The sequence below is a fragment of the Loxodonta africana genome, chromosome 5, assembly GCF_030014295.1.
Source record: "Loxodonta africana isolate mLoxAfr1 chromosome 5, mLoxAfr1.hap2, whole genome shotgun sequence".
Lineage (NCBI taxonomy): Eukaryota > Metazoa > Chordata > Mammalia > Proboscidea > Elephantidae > Loxodonta > Loxodonta africana.
Window position 1 is genome coordinate 28,538,564 of NC_087346.1, and position 12,132 is coordinate 28,550,695.

The window sequence follows — 12,132 nt, forward strand, 5'->3', positions numbered from 1 at the left end:
CCTTTAAGCTCCTTTTGAATATACAATATTATTTGATAAGTGGAAAAGCAACGATCTTTTTGAATAAATAGTCATATGATTCTATGCCAAAAGAACATTTGGCTCAGGCATAATATATCTGAACATGCATTTTTTGTGAATGGGTGGAAATGAGCTATAATAACCACAGGTGCTCCTTACTTTTCACTGCAGGGTTGAGTCAACTCTTTTTTTTTTTTTTTCATAATTTATTTTGTTTTTTTTTTGTTCTTGTTGAAAATATTCACAGCTGAATATACACCAACAATTTCTATGTGCGCAATTCAGTGACGTTGATTACATTCTTCAAGCTGTGCTACCATTCTTACCCTCTATTTTCAGATTGTTCCTCTGCCGTTCACATAGATAAACTTGCTGCCCCCAAGCTTCCTTTCTAACCTTTCTGGTTACTGTAGTCAAATTGCATCAACCCCTCTTCCATCCTCCTGTTTTGAGACTATGAAGCATGAATCTTCCGAGTTATAAAACAGAAAAACTTGTTGAATCCCACAGTTGAATATTAACCATATTGCATATTTTAAGTTTGTTAAAATGGTTGATTCCTCACTATTAAAGTGTGAGATCATGGTGACTCTAGCATTATACCAAATAGAAATATAACATTTTACTCCATCCCTTGAAGACCTCATTTCCAGTTTTCTTTCTTTTCATTTTTTCTCCTTCTCCCTTACCCCTTTCTTTTTATGGAGGATTTATGATGAATGACTACATGTGGCTGGGGGAGATAAAACCTGTTTACTAGAAATGGATCATCTCAGCCAGTATTTGGATTGTGGAGTGGTCTATTTAGCTGTGCTTCATCTCTACTGCAAGTGACAAAATACTAACCATGTGACTGAGTTCTCTGATGGCCTGTGTGGTTAAATACATCCATATGGTCAGGACGACTAATCTTTTCAGTTCCCCTGAAAGGATTTTTAATTCTAGGATTCTAGATGTGTTTTTAAATATTTAAAAAGTAGAGGGTGATTTAATAAAATGTCATCATTATTATGAATACTCATTCTCAGTAATGTGTCTGTTAACTAAGGCCATTTGTTTGGAGAACATTATGTCTGAGCCAAATATTCTTTTGGCATAGAATCATATGACTCTTTATTCAGAAAGATCACTGCTTTTCCACTTATCAAATAGTATTATATATTTAAAAGACACTTAAAGGAAATCATAGCATAGTGATACAAACGGCAGCATTGAAGGAACAGTGGAGATTTCTTCTTTGGCAGTACAGTGATAAGCTGTTGGACTACTACTATTTTCAGTTATTTGAAGTGTAACATCTGGACCTCGACTTTAAATGCGAGTGAAACTACCCTCAAGACGAATTACAGCTGAGTAGACATTTTCTATTTTTGGGTCTGTGGAAGGTGGAATGTTCAAGAACAATATTCTAGATCAGTAAAAGTAATCCCAGTAAGAGCATAGTTAATGCTTATGTGAATTGTGGGAAATATCTGGGGTGATAAATATGCAAATTTCTCATTTTGATGCTGCATTGATTCTAACGTTCAGAGTATTAAGTTCTACGAAAGGTTTTTTTTCATAGTGAGGCTGCCTTTTAATTTTATAATATAGAGATAGATTTTTAACTCATATTTATAGTATACTTTACCTTTTTTTTTTAGAAGACTATTATTTTGTAAAAATAATGTATTAAATCTGTTACAGGAAAAATTAAAATGGAAACCCTGGTGGTGTAGTGATTAAGTTCTACAGCTGATAACCAAAAGATCAGCAGTTCAAATCCACCAGGTCCTCTTGGTAACCCTATGAGGCAATTCTACTCTGTCCTGTAGGGTTGCTATGAGTCGGAATTGACTTGACAGCAATCGGTATAAATCAAAGTCTGGGATATGTAATTAAAGATGCTGTGTATTTATAGGACTGTTCAGTTTTCTCAAGCATTTTTTATTTAAGATTTTATAAATAAAACATGTATATCATTACTTGCTTGAAGGCGAGTTGGATGACAAAATCCATTCTATCTGTATCATCCAGCTCCCCTTCAAGTAAGTAAAATGATTGGCTAAAATTAGGTTCAGAAATACTATATGAATTAGTTTTTTTAAAGCATGCAACTTAGGCTTTAAACATAAGTTATCATTTTTATTTTTTTAAAGTACATGAGATACCACCCATAAAACTATCATAATGGAACATGAAGATATAATTCTGTGTGCATATCTTTTCTTAATTTTGGACAAAGAAATCCAAAAATGTAAAAGTTGAAAACCTTTTTTTGTCTTTCTCCTCTTATAAAGAACCCTAGAATGTCAGGTACCATAATAAGAAATGTAAAATTTCAAATGTATTTTGTTTTATGACAGCTAAAAACACCAAGGTTTTTGATCTAATGGTAAGCAGCGCATATAGTAGGCACTTAATAAATACTTGTTGATTGACTGAATGAACACTATGAATGCTAACCATATGTTACTGAAGAAGGGAATGGAGTAGGAAGGAATATGAACTTCATTGTGTGCCAAGCATAATGCTAGAGACATTTTACATTGTTTCTCTTAAAACTTACAAGAAAGGAAAAAAACTTTTATTGATCACCCAACTGTGTTAGGAAATGCACTCTGCTTTTTACCCTGGGACTGTCGGTAACATTTACCCAAATGAGATAAGTATTATGTATTAAAAAAGTTAAAAAAAAAATCCTAGAAAATTAGTACATTCTAAGTTTCCCAGATTTAAATTTGTGATTGTTAACATTTAATTTGGATACACCTTAAGAGAAAACCCAGATGGAACTTGCCTCAATCAAAGGTCTTTTGACTCCAAGTAACAGAAGCTTGGAGAACCCAGGTACAGCTAAGCTTCATCAGGTGATTGAGCTAGGAGCTGGGAAGCCACCAGCAATCCCAAGTGAGCGATCTCTTTGCTCTTACATCTGCTTCATTCATTTATCTCTCAGTAGCTGGCTTTCTTGTTTTTTTATGCAATTAGCTAGGATTGATGCACTTTTTTTTTTTTTTTTAGAATTCCCATTTATATCACCTGAGTTCAAGGTGATAGCCAAGTCTGATAGAATCTCTCAGTACCAACTAATTTTCCAGAAGAGAAAATCCCATTGATTTAGCACTCATTAGGAACCCAACCTGATCTAATCAAGTGTGACCAGTGGAATGAAGTTCCAGTGGGTACTACTGCACACCTGTCTGTGAGGGAAGGGTCAGACAGGAGCTGCCAGACACCTCAAAAGTTATCTCCTGTAGAACTGTACTGCAAAATACTCAGTCAACCACATAAAAAGTGAAAACAATCATATTTTAATGTCGCTGAACTTAAGAGTTAGACGTGCCTTAGAGATAATTCATACAGTTTTAGAGCAGTGCCTGGCTCGTGAAGAGTATTAGAGATGCATTTCCTATTGTTGTTAGAAAGGCTTCATTACCCCATTTTGCAGGAAGTGGGTGCAATTAAGTAACTCAATCAGGGTCTCAAAGAAGTTATTTGGCAGGGTTATAATTTAAATCTCCTTTTAGGTACTTAAAATTATTATCCCCCTTTTCCATGTGAAGAAATTTAGGCACACCGAGGTTAAGACACTTGCACAAAGTCATAGGTAGGATTTGAACCCAGGTGGCCTGATTCTGGAGCATCCACTCTTTAACAGCTTTGCTATATTAACTGTACTCTCTGTCTCATGAAGTGAGCTTGATCAGGGGTAGAAACCAGGGAGGCAACAACACTGGGGGCAACAAAGAGGAATAGAGACATAAAAACGGGTCAGAAGAATAAAAGCAGGATGTGACTATCTTGCCAACAGTATTTCCTTTCAGTTAACAAAGGCCAATGTAGTAATCGCTTATGCTGGCTTAAACATGTATCAAATGTTCTTTAGCTGTTGACTTTCACCTGCTTAGTGGCTCAGGATGCTTGGTTCTCCAGATACTTTCACCATGCTTCATTGTATTCCCTAAATCCTTACCATTAAGTCTTGTTGGCCCTGAAGCTAGAGACCCTTCTAGTTATTAGGGAATCAAAAGTACATAAGCCACAGTGAGGGCTTTCAATTAAACACCACCACATTAATTGATTTTGATAGAACTATACAAAATGCTACAAATCACTTTATTTGCATAATTTAGATAAACTTCAATTTGCTGGGGATCAGTTTTTCAGCTTCTAAATCTTAGTGACTTAAGCACTTCCCTTAGAACCAATAGTAAATAGGAAAGCCTTAGATAAAAATTGTCCGTTAGCTGTCTTCCTCCCCCACCCCCTTCACAGGCATTAGACCCATTCAAGTTACCCATGCCTGCCAAGGGTGTGTCTATTTATTCCCCCCTAAAAATCTTAGCTTTGGAGCATAAGTTTCTAGCTATGTTCATAGATAAATAACAGACATGGTACAAAGACAACTCTAAGTTAATATTCTCTTACTATTTAGAAGTTAGTGGTAATAAAATAATTCACAATCTTACTGTGCTATTTACTCATTAGTTTAGCCATTCAACAGCTATTGCATGTCCTCTGTGTGCCACTGTTCCAAGTGTTGGAGATAGAAAGTTGAGCAAAATGAGGCACTTTGACCTCAAGGCTTCAAAACATATTGAAAAAGTGGCTCTACTTCTCTTTTCAGAGAAAAAAAAGCAGCATCTCCTGTCTCTGAAAAACTTACTGAGGCGTCCAGCTCCTGGCTAAAAGCTGTGTGATTTTTCAGGCCTGACCATAAAAAAAAAAATAGGCAATTATAAAAGCTTTACCTAGCCTGCCTCAGGGGGAAAGCTGAAAGCTGTCCTCCCCAGCCAGACTTGGTGCACAGCCAATGAATTGCAGTCAGAGGAGAGTTACAGTCAACACTCAGCCCTACCCCCTCACCCTCAGCAGCCCTGTTCTACGTATCTGCATTCCTAGACCTGGTGCCTCCATACTGAAGCCTTTCCCAGGCACCTCTGCTAAGGCCTCTTTATTGGGGAGAGGCAGGGAAGGGAGGGAAGAAACCTGAAGACACTTTTCCCCACACTGACTCAGTACTCAGTACTTTTCTACTCCTAGTCCTTCACCCTCACCCTTCCCACTGGCCCTGAGGTCCATAAAACTGGGAGCCTTTTGTTCAGGGCTCCCTTAGCAGTGAGATGGGTACCCCCACGTTTGTGCTGGTCTACCTGACCTTGCCTGAGCACTGTTCCTGAGGAAATATGGAAGTGGCGGGGGGTGGGGGGGGGACTCCTTTGGATTTCTCTTGCTCAAACTATGCTACCAAGTGATTAAAGCCTTGGCTGTTACTTTCATTTTTTCCGCGTTGTCTTAATCAGCTACTCTGACACCCAGCAGCTCAGCACAGCTCAGCTCTCTCCAGCTCAGTTCAGCTCCCTGACAGGTACCGCCAGGCTGACTTTACAGCTGATTTAAAAAGAAAAAGAAAAAAGCTGTTGTATTTTGTAAAGTCTCTTATGCTTAGCATCAGTTTGTTCGTTTTGGCTTTTCTGATACTTTTGAATCACGACTTAGGTTTTCCTATCAGACTGATGGATGGAGAAAACAAGAAAGAAGGACGAGTGGAGGTTTTTATCAATGGCCAGTGGGGAACAATTTGTGATGACGGATGGACTGATAAGGATGCAACTGTGATCTGTCGACAGCTTGGTTACAAGTAAGGAAAACTTAATTATTTAGGATTGTTACCTGATGAACATTTTGATTTTTTTATTTTAAGCTTATTCTAATGAGTTTTCTCACCTAAAATGAAATTCTACCATTCAATTGAAAAATTCTGGCAGCATGCTGACTTGATTCAGACTTATAAAGAAGTACATTGAAAAAAACCCATTGCTGTCAAGTCAATTCCTACTCACAGCGACCTTATAAAAAGAACAGAGTAAAACTGCCCCACAGGGCTTTCCAGGAGCAGCTGGTGGATTCGAACTGCTGACCTTTTGGTTATCAGCCATAGCTCGTGATTACTGTGCCAAACCAGGGCTCTCTTACTAAGTAGAATCTGTTTAAAATTTTCTCTGTTCTCCTAAGAAGAGTGTATTATGTCACATAAGTAATGTAGCTTTTATCTAATAGCAAAATAGTCTGATAATTCTTACTATTAAAAATGCTGCTCCCCTTAGCCAAAGAAGTTCACCTTTTCTCTGTGGTTTATGTTACACCAGTCTATCCTTTTAAGAGACACTTGAGTTATTGAAATTATGCCTTCTGTGTATTCCTGAGCATATGAAGGGGATGGAATAAATACATTTAAATGAAAACACGTGTTTTAGAATTGAAATACTATCTATTATCAAGGAATTTAGGAGCCAGTGTTCATATATCTTGTATTTTAGGAGCTTCTTCAATCCTTATGAGTCAGATAGGTTTGGTACCAGGGGAGCCTCTGGGTTTCCACGAATCTTCATTTGATTTCCTCACAACATACTGTTGGATCAGGTCAGCCATCTTGTAACTCCAACAATGAGTGAATTGTGAAACTGTCCATAAGCATTCCCAATCTTTTCCCCATCTCAGCTCAGATTTGAAAGGTCAGACTCTAGGACAGAATAAAAAAGAAAAAAAAAATTGAAGAAATGAGGCATTAAAAAAAATCTGTGAGTGATCAGTCTCAATAACATACCAATACTTGTTTTTCTTCTTACTTTCAACTTAATCACAGAGCACAAGAGCTTAGAGTATGTTTTTCTCCTTCTAATCTTGTTTTTTTTTCCTGAAAAGACTTCTGTTCCTGTGTAATAAATTAGAGAAAGCTTTAGAGGAAGTGGAGAAACTCACAGATATGTGTTTTGGGATTCTGTCCTTTCTGTTTTCTGGCCCTGGATATTGAGCTTCTTATTTGGCTGCAGGAGTCCCTGGGTGTTGCAAATGGTTAAGTGTTCAGCTACTAACTGATTGGCTGTTCAAACCCACCCAGAGGCACCTTGGAAGAAAGGTCTGGTGGTCTGCTTCTGAAAGATCAGAGCCGTGAAAACCCTATGGAGCACGGTTCTACTCGGACACATGTGGGGTTGCCATGAGTTAGAATCAGATTCGATGGCAACTGGTTTGGTTTTTTCATTTGAATGTGCCTTTGCTCAGAACCACTTTAATTGGCAGGTTGGGCCCACCCTGAGATTTATTGTTTATCTTAGAAAAACAATCACAGATATAGCTCAGTTTAAGGACACGGAGGCCCTGTGTCCTACACCTCCTGGAGACCAAGGCTGGAGAGATTGGATGTGGCTGCAGATGGGTACCAAGGTCACTCTGCTCAAAGCCCTGAAAATGCAGCACTGACCTCCCATTAATGACCCAAACCAGGTACTTGGCCATTGTACCAGGCAATGCTAACCTGTGACCTTGGCTCCAGCTTCTGTGGCAGCTGCGTCCCTAGCCTGGGGCAAGTGGAGATGGTATCAGGGGTTCTCCAAATCATCTTTTAAAAAATAGTAGTTCGTATGCAAACCATGGAGTTGCCAGGGCCAGCAGTAGTAAACAAAACCTTAAAAACTAGTAACTAATTTTCTAACTTTTTCTGAGGTATTAAACAGTACTTGAAATGAATAGCTCTAAGAATTTTTGTATTATCTTAAAGAAAAGAAAGATCAGCCAAATGGAAGAAAATGATCATCTATATTAGGTTCAGTAAAAATTTGTTTTCTTAATATTGTGGATTAGTATTAGTCATTTCAATATTCTAATCTGTTTTCTTGCCAATTAGTTTGAATTTCATGGTCACTAATAATTGGTGAACATCATTAATATAAAGTTTAAAATTTTAAATTTAATGCATTTTTTTTTTCTGAGCCTTAGTTTCCTTTTTTTATAATGTGTATGGAAAATATTACAGCTTGGAGGGTTATAGAACTTAAGCTAATATACATCAATTACCTAGCTCATAGCAGATTACTAATAAATAGTGGCTTTTAAAGTATACCCTTGATTGTATATCTGTGTTTCTTAGTTCCTAGCGCTGCTCTAACACAAATACCACAAGTGTATGGCTGTAAAGAATAGCAATTTGTTTTCTCATAGTTCTAGAGGCTAAAAGTCCAAAGGCCTCGGCCGTGTCTGTTCTGTCCTTGTTGGTAGCCCTGGGCATTCCATGGTTCCTTGGCTTGTAGATAGCCCTCACGTGGTGTGTGTCTGTCTTCCCCAGCTTGTGCATGCATCTGTGTCTAATCTGCTCTTTTTTACAACTCAGAAGTAATTAGGTTTACAACACATGGTATGGCCTTATTAATATAACAAAGAAACCCATATTTCCAGTAGAATAATATCTACAGGTACAGGTCACTCTGGTATAAGGGTATGGATTCCTACATATGTTTTGGGGAGACACAATTCAATCCATAACACTATGTTTATCTTAAATATTGATTTAAGATAATTTATTTGGTTCTTTCTATGCAGAATACATTTTTAAAAGTATTTATATTTTACTGAAAGTTCAAATATCCTTTCTAAACATTTCATTCAAAGTTCGTTATTGGCTTCTCAGATTTCTATTTCAATTTACTTCTGTTTTGGATCTAGTTGCAGTTTCAGTTGACTTATGGCCAATGGATCTATTATTTAGATATAGATTTTCTATTTTCAAAATTGGTATGTGACCAAGACTTTCGGGTTTCAAAATATTGGGTATTAGATGAAGGTAGAGGGAGTCTGCATTAGATAAATGAAGTTGATGATTTATTTTAAATTTATTTTGCTCACTGTTTTTATCATTTCTTCCTTCAGTAGAATAAAACTATCACTTTTGCTTTTACATTACAGTCCCAGTGAATTTCCTTACCTCAAATCAGCCATTAAAAGATACTGCCATTTGAGACTGATTTCTTGGCCATGATTTTATTTTATTTTTAGCAAAAATGATCTAGGAAAGCTAATATTATCTGTGGAAATGTGAAGGGAAAGATTGGCATCAAACTTGATCCTTGAATTCTGTGTCTTAGCTAGGTTTAGGAAGGGAAAAAGTTCCTAAGAATATTCATCAGTGCATTTCTAATTTTGTTTCTTTCTACATTTTTCATAGCTTTTTATTTCTCTTTGTCCATTTTACGTTCCACTCAAAAGGTGAACTTAGGTGAAAAACATAATCTAGATGAAATACTCAAGTTGACAATGATTTTCAATAGTATTTCTATAGCAATTATCAAAGAAAGCATCACAAGATTTTACTTCATAATTGCATTGTAAATAACCCACTACCGTTGAGTTGATTCCAACTCGTAGTGACCCTATAGGACAGAGTAGAACCGCGCCGTAGGGCTTCCAGGGAACGCCTAGTAGATTCAAACTGCCAACCTTTTGGTTAGCAGCCATAGCTCTTAACCACTACACCACCAGGGTTTCTAAAATCTCTTGATAAGTAATTCAGTAATTTAATGTTACTATAACTGATTGGATAACCCATCTTCTAGTCAATATCTGCACAATCTCTAATTTGTAACCAAATAGTATTTAAATGAGAATCATTTAGATATTTGGTCAATCTAAATATATTTGAACCTTTTTATGATTCCCCACTCTGGTGAAATGGGATTTCATATAAGAATATATATATATATAGATAGATATACATATATATACACACAGACATATATAATATCTATGTATATTATATATACATTTTTTATATACAGACATGTATAATATCTATGTATATATATAATATTTTATACATGTGTGTATATATATATATATTTTATGTCTGTGTTTGTGTATATATACATATTTACATGAATATGTAACATTAAAGTGTTAAAAAGCAAAAACGCCACCTTGAGGACTAAGGTGCACCTGACCCAAGGCATGGTATTTTCAGTCACCTCATATGCATGTGAAAGCTGGGCAATGATCGAGGAAGACCAAAGAAGAATTGATGCCTTTGAATTATGGTGTGGGCAAAGAATAGTGAATATACCATGGACTGCCAGAACAACGACCAAGTCTATTTTGGAAGAATGCAGCCAGAATGCTCCTTAGAAGCAAGGATGACAACACTTCTCACTTTGGATGTGTTATCAGGAGGGACCAGTCCCTGGAAAAGAACATCATGCTTGGTAAAGTAGAGGGCCAGTGAGAAAGAGGAAGACCCTCAATGAAATGAATTGACACAGTGGCTGCAACAATGGGCTCAAACACAGCAATGATTGTGAGGATGGGCAGAATTTTATTCTGTTGTGCATAGGGTCACTACGGAACTGACTCCATGGCACCTAACAACAACATGTAACTAGAGTAGGGGATCTTTTTCTCCATGTCTATTTTGAATTGTTAAAAAATCTTTAATGAAGCATTGTAGAAATCAATCTAGAGAACTTATAAGCTGTCAAATAGGGCTTATCCTTATATAATGGGAGTTCCAGAAATCTGTTCTGCAGCCAGCTATATCGTGCCAGAGGAGTAGTCCTTGAAGACACTGAGAATCAAAACAGCATTACAAAGTGTTTCTTAATTTGAAAAACAGAAATGAAGTAATGAAACCCAGGAAATGTGAATGGTAATTAGGTAGATATGCTTAGGGTGAACAGAAAAGTAAAATGCATTATTTAATGATGTATTACTTAATGTCTGACAAAATCTAGCATGTGAACATACTCTTTTTAAAGAGTTCATAGAGAATGTGTTGAGATCAGTTAAACTCTTTGAGATAGACTAAATTGCCATGATGGAAATTCCACTTCTACTTGAACTGTGTGAGAACCCATTAGCATATGTTTCAATATTACATTGTTCTTGAACTGCGTATTTATTAGGAGAGTAAACTTCTGGTTTTAGCAGGGCTTCCAGGCTAAGAAAGACTAGGAAGAAGGACCTGCCAATCTCCTTCTGAAAAAAATGGCCAGAGAAAACCTTCTGAATAGCAGTGGAACATTGTCTGATATAGTGCTGGAAGATGAGCTTCTTGGTTGGAAGGAGCTCAAAATACGACTGGGGAAGTGCTGCCTCCTCAAAGGAGAGTTGACCTTAATGATATGGATGGGGTCAAGCTTTCGGGACTTCATTTGCTGATGTAGGTCGACTCAAAATGAGAAGAAACAGCTGCAAAAATCCATTAATAATCAGAACATGGAATGTACGAAGTCTGAATCTAGGAAAATTGGATTTGTCAAAAATGAAATGGAACACATGAAGATTGATATCCTAGGCATTAGTGAGTTGAAATGGACTGGTATTGGCCATTTTTAATTGGACAGTCATATGGTCTTCTATGCCAGGAACGACAAATTGAACAGGAATGCGTCCCATTCATCACGATAAAGAACTTTTCAAGATCTGTCCTGAAGTACAACACTGTCAAAGATAGGATAATACCCATACACCTACAAGGAAGACCAGTTAATACAACCATTAAATTCAAATTTATGCACCAACTACTAAGGCCAAACATGAAGAAACTGAAGATTTTTACCAACTTCTTCAGTCTAAAATTGATCAAACATGCAATCAAGGTGCATTGAAAATAACTGGTGATTGGAATGCAAATGTTGGAAACAAAGAAGAAAGGTAGTTGGGAAATATGGTCTTGATGATAGAAATGATGACAGAGATCACATGATGGAATTTCACAAGACCAATGACTTAATCATTGCAGATACTTTTTTTAATACAAAATAAAAGGTGACTATATGGACCTTGCAAGATAGAATATACAGGAATCAAATCAACTACATCTGTGGAAAGAGACAATGAAAAAGCTCTATATTATCATTCAGAACAAGGCCTGGGGCCAACTGCAGAACATGCCACCAATTTCTTAGAAGTGAGTTCAAGTCAAAGGTGAAACAAACTAAAACAAGTCCATGGAAGCCAAAGTACTACCTTGAGTATATCCCACCTGAATTTAGAGTCCATCTCAAGAATAGTTTTGACACATTCAAAACTAATGACTGAAGACCAGACAAGTTGTGGGATGACATCAAGGATGTCATACATGAAGAAAGGAAAAGGTCATAAAAAAAGACAAGAAAGAAAGACCAAAATGGATGTCAGAAGAAACTCTGAAACTTGCCCTTGAACATAGAGTAGCTAAAAAAAAAAAAAGTGAATGGAAAAAATGACGAAGTAAAAGAGCTGAACAGAAGTTTTCAAAGGATGGCACGAGAAGATAGAGTATTGTAAGGAAATGCGCAAAGACCTGAAGTTAGAAAAACAAAA

General features: G+C 36.7%; 1 protein-coding gene across 1 annotated transcript in view; it reads left to right on the top strand.

Annotated features, from left to right (window-relative positions):
• Window positions 1-12,132, top strand: part of PRSS12 (serine protease 12) — a 101,910-nt gene that overhangs the window by 51,468 nt on the left and 38,310 nt on the right. The window contains exon 8 of the mRNA XM_010590518.3: window positions 5,503-5,644. Within this exon, the coding sequence (XP_010588820.2) occupies window positions 5,503-5,644 (142 nt within the window). The remainder of the gene's footprint in view (window positions 1-5,502; window positions 5,645-12,132) is intronic.